Here is a 22,355-nt window from a genome sequence, read left to right on the forward strand (position 1 = left end):
CTTAAATATGCTCAAAGAGCTAAAGGAAAACATTGACAAAGAACTAAGGGAAATCAGGAAGAAGGTATATGAACAAAAAGAGAATATCATCAAAGAGATAGAAATTATAAAGAGAACCAAAAAGGAACTTTTGGAACTAAAAAGTACAATAACTAAATTGAAAAATTCACTAAAAGAGTTTGACAGAAGACTGGAATAAGTAGAAAAAAGAATAAGTAAACTTGAACAAACGTAATTTGATATTATCAAGTTTGAGGAGCAAAAAGTAAAAAGAATGAAAAAAAGTAAGCAGGGCCTAAAGAAACTTATGAGACATTAACAAGCAGAGCAATATGTGTATTATTAGAAGCCCCAAAAGGAAAAGTAAAAAGAAAGAGGAAGAGAAATTATTTGAATAAATAATATCTGAAAACTTCCCAAAACTGAGGAAAGTCATTGACATACAAATCCACAAAGCTCAACAAACTGTAACTAGGATAAATTCAAAGACATTCACATGAAGATACATTATAAACTGTCAAAAGACACATACAAGGAATCTTGAAAGCAGCAAAAGTGACTCATTACACACAGGGGCTGACACCAACCAGCACTCAGATTTGGCAGACCAAAGTCCTAACTGCAATGCCCAAGTAGTAGTCCCACCCAGTGGTTTGGCTTATCTGCAGAGCCAACATGGTTGTGCAGTCTGACCAGGGAATTCAGCAAGGTACAAGTCTGCCTGATTCAGGTCTTTGAATGAAGAGCTTTCTAACCCTACAGTCTGGTTTGTCTCCACCCAGGCAGGGTGGCTGAATCATAGCCAAACCCACTGCTGAATGTAGCTCCCAGCCATACCTAACCAGAAAAGGCTAGCCCCAGAACACCTTGAAGCTGCACAACTCAGCAGCACTAGATCAGAGTGTGGCAGGCAAAGCTCATCATCCACAGAGCAAAGCCAGTGGCACTGTTCAGCTAGGAAACTTGGACAGTAAGTCAACTTGAATCAAGACCATGAATAAAGAGCTTTTCCAAGTTTGGAGTCAAGCTGCCCAGGTAGAGGAGCTAATTAATAACCCCTTTCATTGATGAGCATAGCTCCAGACCCTTGGACCAGAGACCCTGACTGGGAATACACAGGAAGCTTCTGGGGGCTGGTCATCCTGTATGTTCAGCAGTGGAGCTACTTCTGACCATGCCTACTGCTAAGTGTAGCTCCCAGTCCCAACTGACAAGAAAGCCTGGCTGAAACATCTGGAGAGCTGCATACCCCAGCAATACTTGACTGCAGACTCTGGCAGGAAAACCTGATCAGCCTCAGAGCACAGCCAGTGACCCCATTAAGTCAGGTAGCTTGGTGGTATGGTTTGACTTGAGTCAAGACCAAAAACAAAGAGCCTTTCCAGTCTTGAAAATAGCTCTCTTGTTCTACCCACAGAAACAAATTTGTAGCCCATTCCATGGCTGAATACAGCTTTCACCCTTACCAACCAGGGAACCTAATGAGCACATTGAAAGCTGAACAGTTCATCCAACAACCTTGCTTGAAGTGGCAACTAGAGAGCAGAAGCCCATGGCTTTCCATGCAAAAGTAAAACTGGTAACCTTATCTGGCTAGGGAATTCAGTACCCGCTCTTGCCTGATTTAAATCTACAAACAAGGAGACATGAAGACTCTGGGGTCTATTCTGTTATACTGAACCATTTCAAAGTATCATCTATTACTGAATATAGTACCCAGACTTAACCATCTACACAGCCTGTCCAGGGAACCCAGGCAACTGTAGAATACAACCTACAGCCTTGCTTGTACACAGAATCAAGCCAGCAGTCCTATTCAACTGTTCTCAGCCAGGGGAAGCCCAGCGAACTCAGAGCCCACAATAACCTTGCCCCAAAATAGATCCTGATAGCAAGCTCCACATTCTCAAGGACATTGCCAACAGGCATATTCAGAAACCCAAAGTGAGCTGACTGGTGAAGAACTGTCTCTGCCAAAGAGAACCTATAAAGTCTGGAAGAGGAGACTGCTTACTCAAATGCACAAGCACCAAATAAACAATCAAGGATCATGAAAAATCATTAAACATGACACCACCAAAGAAAACATAATAAAATTTCAAAAACTGGCCCTAAATAAATGGAGATCTATGAACATTCATAAAAAGAATTTAGAACAATCCCTTTAAAGTGAACTAGTGAAGTAAACTACAAGAATACACACAAAATAAATGAAATTTGGGAAGTAATGCATGAACAAAAAGAGAAGTTCAACAAAGAAATAGAAACCATTGGAAAAACAAAGAAAAACACTAGAAAGCATAGATCTGAAAAAGACAATGACTAAATTGAACAATTCAATGGAGAGCTTCAAAAGCAGACCCAATCATGCAGAAAAAAGAAGAGACCTAGAAGATAGACCATTTGAAATTACATAGTCACAGGATCAAAAAGAATAAAAAGGAGGGAAGAAAGTCCATGGAATTTATGGGACACAATTAAAAAACAATATCCACGTTATGAGAATGCCAGAAAGAGAATAGTATAGAAAGTATATTTGAAGCAAAAATGGCTGAAAACGCCCCATACCTGGGGAGTAAAATTAACATGACATATCCATGAGGCCAAAAGGACCCAAAATAGTTTGAACCTGAGTAGGGTTATACAAAGATACGTTATAACTAAACTGTCAAAAGTCAGACAAAGAAAGGTTTTGAAAGCAGCAAGAAAGAAGAAAGAAGTTACATACAAGGGAACCACTATAAGACTATAAGCAGATATCTCAAAAGAAACTTTTCAGGCCAGAAGATAATGGAATTATATATTCAAAATATTAACAAAAAAAACCTGTCAACCAAGAATCTATACCTAGCAAAGCTGTCCTTCAGAAATATTTTCTTGAATAAACAAAAGCTGAGGGAGTTCACCACTACTAGACCTGCCTTACAAGAAATGTTAAAGGGAGTTCTACTAATAATATTAAAAATATGCTAATACCATACAAACATATAAAGGTAGAATAAAACTCACAGGTAATTGTAAATATATGGTAGTAAAACAACAAAATACTATATATAGTAAATATAAATAAAGTTAGACTCTGTAATATGGAAATGGTGGTGCATAATTTGCTTACACCTATACTTTAAAAGTTAAAAGAACAAAGTAAAAAATAACTATAAGTGCCAAAACTTGTGATTGGTTACACAATATAAAAATCATGTAAACTACAGCATCTATAACCTAAAACTTGATGGGAGAAGTAAATGTAAAAGAAACAGATTACCTGAATGGATGGAAAAAAAAACATGAGCCAATAATATGCTGCCTACAAGACACTTGCTTTAGGCTTAAAGACATGCAAAGACTGTATATGAAGACACAGAAAAATATTTCAAGCACATTGTAAAACAAAGCAGAAAACTCTATACTTATATCAGACAAATTAAACTAATCTAAACAGGTGAAAAAGAGACAAAGAAGGACATTATACAATGATAAGGGGGTCAAATCCATCAAGACAATATAACAATTCTAAATGTTTATGTATCCAACATCAGAAGACCTAAATATGTAAAGTAAAAACTAAAAGAACTAAAAGACAAAATAAACATAAACACATTAATAGTTGTGGACTTTATATTTTTAAGTTTTTATTAAAAATCCAGTTAGTTAACACACAGTATAATATTAGTTTCAAGTGTACAACTTAGTGCTTCAACACTTACATAAACACCCAGGGCTCATCACAAGTGCCCTCCTTAATCCCCATCACCTATTTAACCCAGTCCCCACCCATCTCCCATCTGGTAATCATCAGTTTGCTCTCTATAGTTAAGAGTCTGTTTCTAGGTTTGGTCTCTCCTTCCCCCCCCTATTATTGTTTGTCTTGTTTCTTAAATTCCACATACCAGTGAAATCACATGGTATTTGTCTTTCTCTGACTGATTTATTTCGCTCAGCATAATACTCTCTAGTTCCATCCAAGTAGGTAAAAATGGAAAAATTTCATTCTTTATTTAAGGCTAACTAATATTTCACTGTATATATACATATCACTTCTTTATCCATTCATCACACAATGGACATTTGGGCTCTTTCCATAATTTGGTTATGGTTGATAATGCTGCTATAAACACTGGGTTGCATGTATCACTGAATTGGGTAGAAGTACAATACCTGGATGATAGGGTAGTTCTATGTTAAACTTTTTTAGGAACCTCCATACTGTTCTCCAGAGTGGCTGCACCAGTTTGTGTTCGCACTAACAGTGTAAACAGATGAAAATGAAAACACAAAGGTCAAAAACCTTTGGGATAAAGCAAAAGTGGTCTTCAGTGGGAAGTATATAGCAATACAGGCCTACCTCAAGAAGCAAGAAAAATCTCAAATAAACAACCTAATCTTACACCTAGAAGAGCTAGAAAAAGTATAGCAAACAATGTCTACAGATGGAAAAAGAGGGAAATAATAATGATTAGAGCAGAAATAAATTTTACAGAAACAAACAAACAAAAGAATAGATCAATAAAACCAGGTGCTGGTTCTTTCAAAAAGTTAATAAAATTGATAAACCTCTAGCCAGACTTATCAAAAGGAAATGAGAAAAGACTAAAAAAAAATAAATTCACTAATGAGAAAGGAGAAATAACCAACACCACAGAAATGTAAACAATTATAAGAGAGTATTATGAAAACCTATATGCAAACATATTGCAAAACATGGAAGAAATGGATAAATTCCTAGAAACATATGAACTACAAAAACTGAAACAGAAAGAAGTAGAAAATTTTAATAGACTGATAACCAGCAAAGAAATTGAATCAGTAACTCCAAATGTCCAAACAAACAAAAGTACAGGGCCAAATAGCTATCACAGGCGAACTCTACCAAACATCTAAAGAAGACTTAACTATTCTTCTCAAATTATTCCAAAAAATGCCTAGGAATTGAAGGAAAAATTCCAAATTCATTCTATGAGGCCAGCATTACCTTGATAACAAAAATATATAAAGACTCCACTAAAAAAGAGAAGAACAGGCCAATATCCCTGATCAACATGTATGCAAAAATTCTCAATAAAATACTAGCAAACCAAATAGAACAATCCATTTAAAAAATAATAAACCACAATCTAGTGGGACTTATTGCTCCGCTGAAAGGGTGGCTCAATATTCACAAATCAATCAACAGGATACATGACATAAAGAACAGAAAGTATAAGCAGCATATGATCATCTCAATAGATGCAGAAGAAGCATTTGACAAAATATAGTATCCGTTTATGATAAAAAATCTCAAGAAAGTAGGCTTAGAGAGAACATAATGTAATAAATGTCATATACCACAAACACACAGATAATATCATCCTCAATGGGGGAGAAACTGAGAGCTTTTCCTCTAAAGTCAGGAACAAGACAGGGATGCCCACTTGCACAACTGTTATGTAACATAATACTGGAAGTCCTAGCCACAACAACCAGACAACAAGAAATAAAAGGCATCCAATTGGAAAGGAGGAAGTCAAACTTAACTACTTGGATATGACATGATACTCTATATAGAAAATGTAAAAGACTCCACCAAAAATTTGCTAGAAATGATACATGAATTCAGTCATGTCATAGGATACAAAATCAACATATAGAAATCTGTTGCATTTCTATATATCAATAATGAAGCAGCAGAAATACAAACTCAGGAATTGATCCTATTTACAACTGCACCCAAAACAAAAGATACCTAGGAATAAGCCTACCTCAATAGTTAAAACATCTGTACTCTGGAAAGTATAAAACAATCCAGAAAGAAATTGAAGATGACACAAAGAAATGGAAAAGGATTCCATGCTCATGGATTGGAAGAACAAATGCTATGAAAATGTCTACACTACCCAAAGCAATCTACACACATAATATAATCCCTATCAAAATAACACTAGCATTTTTCACAGAGCTATAACAAACAATCCTAAAATTTGTATGGAACTACAAAAGATTTCAAATAGCTAAAGTAAACTTGAAAAAGAAAAGCAAAGCTAAAATCATGACAATGCCAGGATCAATTTATATTACAAAGCTGTAGTAATCAAGACACTATGGTAATGACACAAAAACAAACATCTAGATCAATAGAACAGAATAGAAAACCCGAAATGAACCCACTGCTAAATGGTCAATTAATATTCAACAAAGCAGGAAAGAATATCCAATGAAAAAAAGACATTTTCTTCAACAAATGGTGTTGGGAAAACTTGACAGCAACATGCAAAAGAATGAAACTGGACCACTTTCTTACACTGTACACAATAATAAATTCAAAATAGATGAAAGACCTAAATGTGAGACAGGAAACCATCAAAATCCTAGAGGAGAACACAGGCAGTAACTTCTTTCCCATCAGCAATAGCAACCTCTTACTAGATACATCTCCTGAGTCAAGGGAAACAAAAGCAAACATGAACTATTGAGACAAGAAGCTTCTGCACAGCTAAGGAAACAATCAGCAAAATTAAAAGGCAACCTACAGAATTGGAGAAGATATTAGCAAACGACACATCTGATAAAGGGTTAGTAATCAAAATATATAAAGAATATATAAAAATGAAAAACCAAAAACATTTAATCCAGTCAACAATGGACAGAAGACATGAATAGACTTTTTTTTTCAAAGAAGTCATCCATATGGCCAACAGACACATGATCACTCATCATCAGAGAAATAGAAAGCAAAACTACAAGGAGATACCTTCTCACACTTGTCAGAATGGCTAAAATTAACAACTTAGGAAACAACAGGTGTTGGCAAGGATGTGGAGAAAGGGGAACCCTCTTACACTGCTGGTGGCCATGCAAACTGATGCAGGAAGTCTGGAAAGCAGTATGGGAGTTCCTCAAAAAGTTAAAAATAGAATTACTCTAATATCCAGCAATTGCACTATCAGATATTTACCCAAAGGATACAAAAATATGGATTTGAATGGGTACATTTACCCCATTATTTATAGCAGCATTATCAACAGTAGCCAAATTATGGATAAAGCCCAAATGTCCATTGGCTGATGAATGGATAAAGAAGGTGTGGTATATACATACAAGGGAATATTCCTCAACTATAAAAAAGAATGAAATATTGCCATTTGCAATGACATGGATGGAGCTAGAGAGTATTATGCTAAGGGAAATAAGTTAGTCAGTGAAAGACAAATAATAGCATATGATTTCACTCATGTGGAATTTAAGAAAAAAAACAAATCAACATGGGGGAAAAAGGAGTGAAGGAAACCATAAAATAGTTTCTTAACCATAGAGAATAAACTTAGGGTTGCTGCAGTGGAGGTTGGTGGGGGAATGGGTTAAGTTGCCAGTGGGTATTGAGGAGGGCACGTGTAGTGGTGGTTATTGGGTGTTGTATATAAATGATCAATAAGTAAGTTCTACAGCTGAAACTAATATTATACTGTATGTTAACTAACTGAAAGTTAAATTAAAAAAATGACTATCATCAATAGTGCTGCTATAAACATTGGGGTGCATGTGTCCCTTCAAAACAGCATACCTGTATCCCATGGATACATACCAAGTAGTGCAATTGCTGGGTCATAGGGTAGTTACATTTTTAATTTTTTGAGGACCCTCCATACTGTTTTCCAGAGTGGATGCACCAGCTTGCATTCCCACCAGCAGTGCAAAAGAGATCCTCTTTCTCCGCATCCTCGCCAACATCTGTTGTTGCCTGAGTTGTTAATGTTAGCCATTCTGACAGGAGTAAGGTGGTATCTCATTGTGGTTTTTATTTGTATTTCCCTAATGATGTACTGTATGCTAACTAATTTGGATGTAAATTTAAAAAATAAAATTAAATAAAAACTTGAAACTATCAAAAAATAAGGTTTACATAAAATGAAATAAATTGTCCTCTAAAGAAAAAAAAAGGAACTAAACTATAGTATCCTGATATAGGCACCCTCTGACAGTTTCCTTACTACCACTTCAAATCTTAATATGGCATTCCCAAAAGGTTCCAAAACAGATCTGATTTCAACTTTTCAGCATCCTCTAGGATTCCCTCAATTTGCTCTCATTCACCTAGATAGCTTGGAACTAGACCTTCTTGCAGGAAGACCTCAGGTTGAAGATACCTGGTGTAACAGGAAGAGGCAGATATCTTTGTTATACAGTCCTAAAGTCAGAAACTAATGAGAATTGCTTGCTTATAGTTTCACAGCTAGGAAGTTGCCAATATGGCCATAGATTCTATTTTTCTAAGTCCTCACCTAACAGTAATATATCTTGGTAATAGAACTTCTTCTAAATTTTAAAGAATAACTACCATGGACTGAATGCGTGTGTCATAGTTGAATTAATATGTTGAAACCTAATCACCAGTGTGATGGTGTTTGGAGGATGGGCTTTTGAGAGGTGATTAGGTCATGAGAATGGAGCCTTCAGAAATGGGATTAATGTCCTTATAATAGAGAACCTAGAGAGCTCCTTTGCCCCTTCTGCCATATGTGGACACAGTGAGAAGACACTCATTTATCAATTAGAAAGCAGCCCTTTACCAGATACCAGCCCTTTGTCAGCACCTTGATCTTGGGCTTCCTAGCCACCAAAACTGTGAGAAATAAATGTTTGTTGTTTAGTCCTCCCAATCGTATGTTTGTTATAGAAGCCCAAATGGACTAAGACATTTTCATGGACTACACTTCTTCAGGCTGCTTTGATTTCCCCAAATCTCAACTAATTAAAAGAAAGGAGGGGCAAAACAATGCCCCAAGGTTCTCTGCAAACACTCTTTCCCATACAATCTAAGGTCAAGTTGGAGGAAGTGTGGTATAATATTAATAAGTGTACACACATTATGGTAAAGTTGATGGATAATCTTCAGTCTTCTTTCAGTCAGCACTACAGGTATTAATTCTTCAACTACCCTGTGATGATCGTGGGCTTTTGAAATATTTTATTTGAATATAAAGGAGACCTGGGCTACCAGAGTTTCAATAATTTTCCAACTACAATGTCATATGTATAAGACAGTTTATGTGCCAGGGAATGTAAAAGTAGCTTTGCACTGATTGTGACATAATCACGTCACAGCTTTCCTGTGAAACAGATGTTACTAACCACATTATATAAATGAGGAAACTGTTAAACAGAGAAGTTATGCCACTTGCCTGAGGCCTCCCAAGTAGAAAGTGGCAGAACCTAGATTTGAATCCAGGCCTATCAGGCTCTAAGCCGATGCTCTTCATTGTTGTCAGACTGCCTTTCTTTAAAGAGATTACTATTCCAAAAAGTTGCTAAGCTTTTTCCTTTTAAGAGGTTCTTTTATATAAAACAAATTTAATTTTAAGTGTTCTGTCAAGAAAAAAAATGTAGATTGTAAAAACGTAAAACATATGGGGCACCTGGGTGGCTCAGTCAGTTAAGTGTCCAACTTAACTGTGTCATGATCTTGTGGTCTGTGAGTTTGAGCCTCGCATCAGGCTCTGTGCTGACAGCTTGGAGCCTGGCGCCTGCTTCAGATTCTGTGTCTCCTTCTTTCTCTGACCCTCCCCCACTCACACTCTCTCTTTCTCTCTCTCTCAAAAATAAATAAACATTAAAAAATTTTAAGGTAAAACATAGGTTAACTTATTTTTAAGGAAGTTGTTGGCTTATGAAAAAATAAAAATTAAACTGCACTTTCACGCTTCCAAATACTCTACACAGTTGAAATCATTAGGCTGTGTGGTAAAACAGAAAAAAAAATAACCACGTGATATATTTCTTACTTGGGATCCTGGTTCTGTCATGTACATACTAGCTGTGTGATCCTGGGCAAGTTACCAAAATATATATAAATTACCTATATGTTCAGAGTGGCCTATATGTCCAGAAGATTCAATGAGATCAGGTATATAAGGTGACTGATGATGCCTGGTATGTGGAATATGCTCAACAGACGGTAAATGTTATTGTTATGGCTATTATTAAGAACAACACTAATGGGGTAAAGAAGTACAAAAGAGAAGGTAAATTAAAACTGGTTTGTGTGAGGATCTTAATAGTATGATTCATTGTTACTTTAAGCATGTTTTAGGAAAGAACAACACAGAAAAATGTGTAGATTCTCAACAGTAAAAGAATACTAATGATGATGACAGAGTCCTCTTCTGTTAGGGCTAGGTGCCAGAGAGAGTCTTCCTATACTCTGTTACTGCTTTTCATTTTGAAGCAGGGAGCTATAAGATGAAGGGAGTTAAGAGAATTTGGTTCCTTATATTGGTTGAGAATAGCCTGGAAGCACGTTAAGTCCAGATTTTTAAATTTTTTTGTATTATTTATTTTTGCCAGAAAGAGAAAGAAAGAACACAAATGGGAGAGGGGCAGAGAGAGAGGGAGACAGAGGATCCAAAGCAGGCTCTGTGCTGACAGCAGAAAGCCCAAGGTAGGGCCAAACCCACAAACTTCTAGATCATGACCTGAGCTGAAATCAGAGGCTTAACCAACTGAGCCACCCAGATGCACCTTAAGTCCAGATTATACTTAAATACTGTGGTTGAAAAAAATCAAAGTGTCTAGCTATTAGCAAGGAAAAATAGCAAACATCCATGTCCTGCTATTCAAATTCACAGAAACATGTTTTTCAGAGAAATCTTGGTCTTAAGAGATGTTCTGAGGTGGGCTTTCACCTCTCTTTTGAGATTATTTGAAGCATATCTAAACAACTGAATATGTGAAGCAGTGTAGAAATAACACCTATTTTTCACACAGGTTTGAAGTTGCTTTACATTTAAATCTGAATGTCTCTTCTCTATAAACATTTTTAAAACTTGATCAATATTCCACTTGATGTTTTAATAAAGTATTTACTTTTAGAAAAAGTAGTTGGCTGAGTTACTGCATACTATGACTTCTCATCCATCATCTCTTGGGGAAATGATTGACTTGCTTTGCCAGTTATGCATGGAAAGCACCACTCATCTATTGACAGCTTCCAAAACTGCAAGTAAAAACCATCACAGGAATAATCTATGTTCAAGTGGATGAACTTAGTCAATTTAGTCTTATTTTAGTAATGGGAAATGCCATGCTTCCCATAAGACTAATAATTCCTGAACAAAATCATTTTAAATGTCAGGAGAAAGCTTCCATGATTATATTCCATGGGAAAAAAACTAAGCAATTTAAACATGACAAAGACGGCATAACATTCAGCAAATAGTTGACCTCAAACTACCAATTTGAAGCAAAAAATCTCAAATTACTTCAAAGTGTGAGTTAAGTGATGGGGCACCTGGGTGGCTCAGTCAGTTAAGCGGCGGACTTGCTCAGGTCATGATCTTGCAGTTTGTGTTTTCGAGCCCCACATTGGGCTATGCGCTGACAGTTCAGAACCTGGAGCCTGATTTGGATTCTGTTTCTCCCTTTCTCTGCTACTCCCCCACTCTTGCTCTGTCCCTGTCTCTCAAAATTAAATGAACATTAAAAAAAAAATAAAACAAAGAAACAAACAAAAAAACACAGTATGAGTTAAGTGACCCAGGTTTCATGTTTAACTGGATATCAAACACAGCTTTTTACACCAAACAAAGCTTTTTAAAAATTTTATAAAATGAATGTATACATTACCTGGTAATTGTTTTGGTTTTGTGATAACTTCAATTGGTTTGATGATGCGAAATGTGAAGAAAAATTACTCCGTGATGGATTTGTATTACTGTACATCGTAGTAGCTACTGAATGCAATGAGGTCCGTGGTGTCAAATGGTAGTCTCTGCTTTGATAGAGTACATTGTCTGCCAAGTCTCTAATATTCACCATTTGTGAATTTGGCATATTTCTTCCTGGTCCAGGAAGCACTGTACTTTGGTTCTCTGCTCCAAGGGATCTGCCACTTTCATAAAATCTTGAGTAGCTTGGTATCTGTGCTCCCATCAATGCCAACTCTTCTTCTTTGGCATACTCATCATCAGCATCTCCAGTCTCCATTGCAATGGACAAACAAGTTCCTTCTGCTGAACTAGGCTTCTGTGAGGCATTTCCTCCCAGAATTCTCTGGGGGTAATCACTAACAGCCAATGAAAATACTTCACGGATTTCCAAGTTTTGCGTTCTACAGTAAGGGTCTCTAATAGGTGGCTTTTGCCCACATAAGTTTTGTGATGCTAGACTCATGTGTTCAGGCTTATATGACCTCTGAATTCCAACTGGTTCAATTTTGCAAGGTCGGTGGCACATAGATGGCTTTTGAGGTACCATCATCTCAGAGGCCTGCATTGAAGAGCTTCCATAGTTTTTCTTTGTGTGACTGTATACTGAATTTCCAGCATTTAGCACACTTGTCTGTCTTGACAAGATAATTGTTTTTTCACCTAAGAGCAGAGAAGCATTTTTACAGTGTGCTACTTGTCTTTGAACAGGAATGTGCAACTGAAACTCAGTATCATTTTTATTGGCAGTTTTCTGAATAGGAATTTTATGTGCTTCTGTAATTTGTGTGTCTGAATGTTTGGTTGTCCCTTGCCTACTTGATGAACTTGCTGGACTGTATGCACCAGTTACAATATCATCATTATTGGCAGATGTCCAAGAAGACTGTTGGCTTGATGGTGGAGTGATGTTAACTACGTTTCTGACTGTAATGTCTGGAGCTGTCAAAGAGGTACTGGGAAGAGTTCCTGTTGTTGCTCCTGATTCAGAATTCTTACTACTCATTTTTCTTCTCTTATTGCCAACCCACGTCTGTAAGGATAAAAAATGATATTATAGAAATGTTTTTAACAAAAAAAGAAAAAAAACTTTCAATGTGATAAATTGTGTTCTCATTGTCATAGAACTAAAGCCTATAATTTTTTCAAACAAAAATATACAATAAAAGAAAAAGTAATTGAAGTATAAGGTCAAAAAAGTAAAAAAAATAAATAAAGTATATGGTCAGACATGTTCAAGAACTTGCACTCAATAACTATCTAAGAACTTTGATAATAGAATTGTATTATTGCTTCTCTCCTCAAAACCCATTCAATTAACCTGTAGCAAGAACCCTAAAAATGTTTACATCCCTTTTGTAGTAAATCCATTTCTGGGAATTTATCCTAAAACAATCATATACAAAGTTATATGGAATTATGTCCATCATATATTTATTTATAATAGTGAGACATTGGAAGGATACTAAAGATAGGGTATTTAATGACATTGGAAAATGCTCATAATATTATTAAACAAATACATACTTGTAATCTTCATGTTTAACAACGTTCTATGACTATATCGCAACTTGGTTAATTTAATATTGCTAGATATTACTAGGTTATTTTTAGAAATATTCACTATTATAAATCATAATGAAACTACAAGATGGCGGCATAGGAGGACGCTGGGCTCACCACGCGTCCTGCTGATCACTTAGATTCCACCTACACCTGCCTAAAGAACCCAGAAAACCGACAGAGGATTAGCAGAACAGAGTCTCCAGAGCCAAGGGCAGACGAGAGGCCCACGGAAGAGGGTAGGAAGGGCGGAGAGGCGGTGCGCGCTCCACGGACTGGCGGGAGGGAGCCGGGGCGGAGGGGCGGCTCGCCGGCCAAGCAGAGCCCCCGAGTCTGGCTGGCAAAAGCAGAGGGGCCGGACAGACTGTGTTCCGACAGCAAGCGCGAATTAGCGTCTGGGAAGTCATAAGTTAACGGCTCTGCTCAGAAAGCGGGAAGGCTGGAGGACAAAGGGAGGGAGAGCTGCTGAGCCCCTGGACGGCAGAGCTCAGCTTGGCAGGGAACAAAGGCGCTCGCCAGCGCCATCTTCCCCGCCCATCCCCCAGCCAAAATCCCAAAGAGAACCAGTTCGTGCCAGGGAACTTGCTCGCTCCACGCAAACACCCAACTCTGTGCTTCTGCGGAGCCAAACCTCCGGCAGCAGATCTGACTCCCTCCCGCTGCCACAGGGCCCCTCCTGAAGTGGATCACCTAAGGAGAAGCAAGCTAAGCCTGCCCCTCCTGCCCCCATGCAACTTGCCTACCCACCCCAGCTAATACGCCAGATCCCCAGCACCACAAGACTGGCAGTATGCAAGAAGCCCAGACGGGCCACGCCACCCGACAGTGAATCCCGCCCCTAGGAGAGGGGAAGAGAAGGCACCCACCAGTCTGACTGTGGCCCCAGCGGTGGGCTGGGGGCAGACATCAGGTCTGACTGCGGCCCCACCCACCAACTCCAGTTATACACCACAGCACAGGGGAAGAGCCCTGCAGGCCCTCACCACTCCAGGGACTATCCAAAATGACCAAACGGAAGAATTCCCCTCAGAAGAATCTCCAGGAAATAACAACAGCTAATGAACTGATCAAAAAGGATTTAAATAATATAACAGAAAGTGAATTTAGAATAATAGTCATAAAATTAATCGCTGGGCTTGAAAACAGTATACAGGACAGCAGAGAATCTCTTGCCACAGAGATCAAGGGACGAAGAAACAGTCACGAGGAGCTGAAAAGCGCTTTAAACGAAATGCAAAACAAAATGGAAACCACGACGGCTCGGATTGAAGAGGCAGAGGAGAGAATAGGTGAACTAGAAGATAAAGTTATGGAAAAAGAGGAAGCTGAGAAAAAGAGAGATAAAAAAATACAGGAATATGAGGGAAAAATTAGAGAACTAAGTGATACACTAAAAAGAAATAATATACGCATAATTGGTATCCCAGAGGAGGAAGAGAGAGGGAAAGGTGCTGAAGGGGTACTTGAAGAAATTATAGTTGAGAACTTCCCTGAACTGGGGAAGGAAAAAGGCATTGAAATCCAAGAGGCACAGAGAACTCCCTTCAGACGTAACTTGAATCGATCTTCTGCACGACATATCATAGTGAAACTGGCAAAATACAAGGATAAAGAGAAAATTCTGAAAGCAGCGAGGGATAAACGTGCCCTCACATATAAAGGAAGACCTATAAGACTCCTTACTGATCTCTCTTTTGAAACTTGGCAGGCCAGAAAGGATTGGCACGATATCTTCAGTGTGCTGAACAGAAAAAATATGCAGCCAAGAATCCTTTATCCAGCAAGTCTGTCATTTAGAATAGAAAGAGAGATAAAGGTTTCCTAAACAAACAAAAACTGAAGGAATTCGTCACCACTAAACCAGCCCTACACGAGATCCTAAGGGGGATCCTGTGAAACAAAGTACCAGAGACATCACTACAAGCATAAAACATACAGACATCACAATGACTCTAAACCAGTATCTTTATATAATAACGCTGAATGTAAATGGATTAAATGCGCCAACCAAAAGACATAGGGTATCAGAATGGATAAAAAAACAAGACCTATCTATTTGCTGTCTACAAGAGACTCATTTTAGATCTGAGGACACCTTTAGATTCAGAGTGAGGGGATGGAGAACTATTTATCATGCTACTGGAAGCCAAAAGAAAGCTGCAGTAGCCATACTTATATCAGACAAACTAGACTTTAAATTAAAGGCTGTAACAACAGATGAAGAAAGGCATTATATAATAATTACAGGGTCTATCCATCAGGAAGAGCTAACAATTATAAATGTCTATGCGCCAAACACCGGAGCCCCCAAATATATAAAACAATTACTCATAAACATAAGCAACCTTATTGATAAGAATGTGGTCATTGCAGGGGACTTTAACACCCCACTTACAGAAATGGATAGATCATCTAGACACACGGTCAATAAAGAAACAAGGTCCCTGAATGATACATTGGATCAGATGGACTTGACAGATATATTTAGAACTCTGCATCCCAAAGCAACAGAATATACTTTCTTCTCGAGTGCACATGGAACATTCTCCAAGATAGATCATATACTGGGTCACAAAACAACCCTTATAAGTATACAAGAATTGAAATTATACCATGCATACTTTCAGACCACAATGGTATGAAGCTTGAAATCAACCACAGGAAAAAGTCTGGAAAACCTCCAAAAGCATGGAGGTTAAAGAACAGCCTACTAACGAATGAGTGGCTCAACCAGGCAATTAGAGAGGAAATTAAAAAAGATGTGGAAACAAACGAAAATGAAAATACAACAATCCAAACGGTTTGGGACGCAGCGAAGGCAGTCCTGAGAGGAAAATACATTGCAATCCAGGCCTATCTCAAGAAACAGGAAAAATCCCAAATACAAAATCTAATAGCACACCTAAAGAAAATAGAAGCAGAACAGCAAAGGCAGCCTAAACCCAGCAGAAGAAGAGAAATCATAAAGATCAGAGCAGAAATAAACACTATAGAATCTAAAAAAACTGTAGAGCAGATCAACGAAACCAAGAGTTGGTTTTTTGAAAAAATAAACAAAATTGACAAACCTCTAGCCAGGCTTCTCAAAAAGAAAAGGGAGATGACCCAAATAGATAAAATCATGAATGAAAATGGAATGATTACAACCAATCCCTCAGAGATACAAACAATTATCAGGGAATACTATGAAAAATTATATGCCAACAAATTGGACAAACTGGAAGAAATGGACAAATTCCTAAACACCCACACTCTTCCAAAACTCAATCAGGAGGAAATAGAAAGCTTGAACAGACCCATAACCAGCGAAGAAATTAAATTCGTTGTCAAAAATCTCCCAAAAAATAAGAGTCCAGGACCAGATGGCTTCCCAGGGGAATTCTACCAGACATTTAAAGCAGACATAATACCGATCCTTCTCAAGCTATTCCAAGAAATAGAAAGGGAAGGAAAACTTCCAGACTCATTCTATGAAGCCAGTATTACTTTGATTCCTAAACCAGACAGAGACCCAGTAAAAAAAGAGAACTACAGGCCAATATCCCTGATGAATATGGATGCAAAAATTCTCAATAAGATACTAGCAAATCGAGTTCAATGGCATATAAAAAGAATTATTCAACATGATCAAGTGGGATTCATTCCTGGGATGCAGGGCTGGTTCAACATTCGCATATCAATCAACGTGATTCATCACATTAACAAAAAAAAAGATAAGAACCATATGATCCTGTCAATCAATGCAGAAAATGCCTTTGACAAAATCCAGCACCCTTTCTTAATAAAAACCCTTGAGAAAGTCGGGATAGAAGGAACATATTTAAAGATCATAAAAGCCATTTATGAAAAGCCCACAGCTAACATCATCCTCAACGGGGAAAAACTGAGAGCTTTTCCCCTGAGATCAGGAACACGACAGGGATGCCCACTCTCACCGCTGTTGTTTAACATAGTGCTGGAAGTTCTAGCATCAGCAATCAGACAACAAAAGGAAATCAAAGGCATCCAAATTGGCAAAGATGAAGTCAAGCTTTCGCTTTTTGCAGATGACATGATATTATACATGGAAAATCCGATAGACTCCACCAAAAGTCTGCTAGAACTGATCCATGAATTCAGCAAAGTTGCAGGATACAAAATCAATGTACAGAAATCAGTTGCATTCTTATACACTAACAATGAAGCAACAGAAAGACAAATAAAGAAACTGATCCCATTCACAATTGCACCAAGAAGCATAAAATACCTAGGAATAAGTCTAACCAAAGATGTCAAAGATCTGTATGCTGAAAACTATAGAAAGCTTATGAAGGAAATTGAAGAAGATATAAAGAAATGGAAAGACATTCCCTGCTCATGGATTGGAAGAATAAATATTGTCAAAATGTCAATACTACCCAAAGCTATCTACACATTCAATGCAATCCCAATCAAAATTGCACCAGCATTCTTCTCGAAACTAGAACAAGCAATCCTAAAATTCATATGGAACCACAAAAGGCCCGAATAGCCAAAGTAATTTTGAAGAAGAAGACCAAAGCAGGAGGCGTCACAATCCCAGACTTTAGCCTCTACTACAAAGCTGTAATCATCAAGACAGCATGGTATTGGCACAAAAACAGACACATAGACCAATGGAATAGAATAGAAACCCCAGAACTAGACCCACAAACGTATGGCCAACTCATCTTTGACAAAGCAGGAAAGAACATCCAATGGAAAAAAGACAGTCTCTTTAACAAATGGTGCTGGGAGAACTGGACAGCAACATGCAGAAGGTTGAAACTAGACCACTTTCCCACACCATTCACAAAAATAAACTCAAAATGGATAAAGGACCTGAATGTGAGACAGGAAACCATCAAAACCTTAGAGGAGAAAGCAGGAAAAGACCTCTCTGACCTCAGCCGTCGCAATCTTTTGCTCGGCACATCCCCAAAGGCAAGGGAATTAAAAGCAAAAGTGAATTACTGGGACCTTATGAAGATAAAAAGCTTCTGCACAGCAAAGGAAACAACCAACAAAACTAAAAGGCAACCAACGGAATGGGAAAAGATATTTGCAAATGACATATCGGACAAAGGGCTAGTATCCAAAATCTATAAAGAGCTCATCAAACTCCACACCCAAAAAACAAATAACCCAGTGAAGAAATGGGCAGAAAACATGAATAGACACTTCTCTAAAGAAGACATCCGGATGGCCAACAGGCACATGAAAAGATGTTCAACGTCGCTCCTTATCAGGGAAATACAAATCAAAACCACACTCAGATACCACCTCACGCCAGTCAGAGTGGCCAAAATGAAGAAATCAGGAGACTATAGATGCTGGAGAGGATGTGGAGACACGGGAACCCTCTTGCACTGTTGGTGGGAATGCAAATTGGTGCAGCCGCTCTGGAAAGCAGTGTGGAGGTTCCTCAGAAAATTAAAAATAGACCTACCCTATGACCCAGCAATAGCACTGCTAGGAATTTATCCAAGGGATACAGGAGTACTGATGCATAGGGGCACTTGTACCCCAATGTTTATAGCAGCACTCTCAAAAATAGCCAAATTATGGAAAGAGCCTAAATGTCCATCAACTGATAAATGGATAAAGAAATTGTGGTTTATATACACAATGGAATACTACGTGGCAATGAGAAAAAATGAAATATGGCCTTTTGTAGCAACGTGGATGGAACTGGAGAGTGTGATGCTAAGTGAAATAAGCCATACAGAGAAAGACAGATACCATATGGTTTCACTCTTATGTGGATCCTGAGAAACGTAACAGAAACCCATGGGGGAGGGGAAGGAAAAAAAAAAAAAGGTTAGAGTGGGAGAGAGCCAAAGCGTAAGAGACTGTTAAAAAGTGAGAACAAACTGAGGGTTGATGAGGGGTGGGAGGGAGGGGAGGGTGGGTGATGGGTATTGAGGAGGGCACCTTTTGGGATGAGCACTGGGTGTTGTATGGAAACCAATTTGACAGTAAATTTCATATATTAAAAAAAAAAGAATAGGCTGTACACAATTTAGTACTTAAGAGAATATAAGGCAGGATATAATTGTTTCCTGATTGCTTGGCTTGTACCCACAACTGGATTGTTTATTTCTCATGGGCACAGACTACCATAATTTTTTTCTAGCACCAGCTGAGGGTATATCTAATAAATAAGAAACACTTTTACTGGCTGGTTATCCATCTTCTTCTTTGCTGTCTTGCTTTTGAGATTAAAGTTTTGGGGAAAATAGGGTTTAAATATTGCTGAAAATAAAGTCTGATTACAGCCTAGAGTAGTAAGTCTCTATCTTCTGTTTTTTTCTCTTCATTTTCTAGAAAAGTTTTCTAGAAAGATTTCATCTTTCCCTTGTTTTGAAGTCTGAAATAAAGTATACTATTTTAGAAAATAAAACAAAAAATAAATAAATAAATCATAATGAATTACATGTCATTGTATATGCATCTTTGTGCTATTGGTCCATTACAATGCTATCCTAGAAGGGAAAGTGTTTGATTTTTTGATATTTTCAAAGTACTGTCCAAGACTTCCGGTTTCCCCACAACCTCACCAACATTTTACATTATCTTTTTGTAGTCTTTACTAGCCTAGGAGTTAATATAAGGTATAGAATTGCTATTTTCATTTGAATTTCTATGGTTACTGTATTAATTAATAAAATCACTTCCTATTAACTTTACTCATTTTTATATTGGGATATTTGTCTTTTTAAATTGATACAATGGAATACTGCTTGGCAATGAGAAAGAATGAAATCTGGCCATTTGCAGCAACATGGATGGAACTGGAGGGTGTTATGCTGAGTGAAATAAGCCAGGCAGAGAAAGACAGATACCATATGTTTTCACTCATATGTGGATCTTGAGAAACTTAACAGAAGACCATGGGGTTGGGGAAGGGGGAAAAAAAGTTACAGAGAGGGAGGGATGCAAGCCATAAGAGACTCTTAAGGACTGAGAACAAACTAAGGGTAGATGGGGGTGGAGGAGAGGGGAAAATGGGTGATGGGCAGGAAGGAGGGATGTTGGGATGAGCACTGGGTGTTGTATGGAAACCAATCTGACAATAAATTATATTAATAAATAAATAAATAAAATAAAAATAAAAGCAATTTTCTACTAGAGACAGCAACACTTTGTCACAAGTTGCAAATATTTTTCCCACTTTGTCATTAATTCATGGTAGTTATTTCCCTCTTTATACTTTATATACCAAATAACATTTTTTTAAATGTTTATTTATTTTTGAGACAGAGACAGAGCATGAGCGGGGGGGGGGGGTATAGAGAGAGGGAGACACAGAATCCGAAGCAGGCTTCAGGCTCTGAGCTGTCAGCACAGAGCCTGATGCGGGGCTCGAACCCACCAACCACGAGATCATGACCTGAGCCATAGTCGGACGCTCAACCGACAGAGCCACTCAGGCGCCCCACATACCAAATTTTACATAGTGAGTGTATATTATTTTTATAAATGAAAAAAATATCATTAATAAAAATAATACAAGAGGTTGGCATTTAGTATTTGATTACAAAATATGCACTTTTATATAAGTGATTTGTTGTAACAATCTAGTATTATACTGAATTATGATTATGCAATAAGAAATATGTAATAAGAAATATTACATTCCCTAATGTGATCAGCAAACTTTATAATTATTTCAAAATACATACCATACAATAAACTACCAAAACACATTAATCTATTATGAATTAAAGAAAAAATAAGTAAGTGAAAACATTAAATCAACTAGCCTTGCACAAACATGGTGCAGGGTATACTTGGTTAACTTTTAGGTGATTTGTTTTTGAAGACCACAAAAATTACTCAGTTCTTAATGTTTATACAATCTACATTAAAGTTTCTATAATACTATAAATAACTTTTTTAAATTTTTTTCTTTATTTTTTGAGAAACAGCAAGCCAGGGGTGGGAGCAGAGAGAGAGGGAGAGATAAATCCCAAACAGGCTCCATACTGTCAGTGCCAAGCCTGACATGGGGCTTGAACTCACGAACAGTGAGAGCATGACCGAAGTTGAAACCAAGAGTCGGAAAAAAAAAAAAAAAATTTAAAAAAAAAAAAAAAAAAAGGGGGCGCCTGGGTGGCGCAGTCGGTTAAGCGTCCGACTTCAGCCAGGTCACGATCTCGCGGTCCGTGAGTTCGAGCCCCGCGTCAGGCTCTGGGCTGATGGCTCAGAGCCTGGAGCCTGTTTCCGCTTCTGTGCCTCCCTCTCTCTCTGCCCCTCCCCCGTTCATGCTCTGTCTCTCTCTGTCCCAAAAATAAATAAAAAACGTTGAAAAAAAAAATTTAAAAAAAAAGAAACCAAGAGTCGGGCGCTTAACCAACTGAACCACCCAGGCACCCCTAGAATACCATAAATAAAAGCTAACATGTATTGGATCCTCACTATGTGTTTACATATATATATTGGCTTCTTTGATTATTTTCCTAGTTGTATAAATAAAAACACTGATGTTCAGAAATATTAGGTAGCTTATAGAAGGATATCCTGTCAGCAAGTGGCAGGGGAAGGATTCAAAATAAATTTCACTTGACCTCAAAGCACATTCTCCTTCCACTATGGCAAGAAACTCCTGAAATTTTCATCTTTCTTGGCCATTTTACTTTTATAATTAGTATTTTTCTAACAAGGAAAATATTCCAGAGATGTAGGTGCTCTACTTTGCTTCACATGAGGCTGTCGGATTTTTTTTTTAATTTTTTTTTCAACGTTTTTTATTTATTTTTGGGACAGAGAGAGACAGAGCATGAACAGGGGAGGGGCAGAGAGAGAGGGAGACACAGAATCGGAAACAGGTTCCAGGCTCCGAGCCATCAGCCCAGAGCCTGACTCGGGGCTCGAACTCACGGACCGCGAGATCGTGACCTGGCTAAAGTCGGACGCTTAACCGACTGCGCCACCCAGGCGCCCCAGAGGCTGTCGGATTTTTAAACTCACTATGATTTACTTTTACTGAATAGCAGAGGTGTAAACTACAAGCAGAATGACAAATAAATATAAATATCAAAGGAGAATGAAAAGGATTTAGAGTAGAAAAATGAAGGGATTTAAAGTATATACTCAAAAGAAATATTTAAATAGAAA

At 37.8% G+C, this 22,355-nt stretch overlaps 1 protein-coding gene across 2 annotated transcripts in view; it reads right to left on the minus strand.

Annotated features, from left to right (window-relative positions):
• HDX (highly divergent homeobox) overlaps window positions 1-22,355 on the minus strand; it is a 197,631-nt gene that overhangs the window by 131,932 nt on the left and 43,344 nt on the right. For both annotated transcript variants that reach the window (XM_058712599.1, XM_058712600.1), the window contains exon 3: window positions 11,596-12,708. In XM_058712599.1, coding sequence (XP_058568582.1) covers window positions 11,596-12,708 — 1,113 coding nt within the window. The remainder of the gene's footprint in view (window positions 1-11,595; window positions 12,709-22,355) is intronic.

This window comes from Neofelis nebulosa, chromosome X (genome assembly GCF_028018385.1).
Source record: "Neofelis nebulosa isolate mNeoNeb1 chromosome X, mNeoNeb1.pri, whole genome shotgun sequence".
In the NCBI taxonomy this organism is placed as follows: Eukaryota; Metazoa; Chordata; class Mammalia; order Carnivora; family Felidae; genus Neofelis; species Neofelis nebulosa.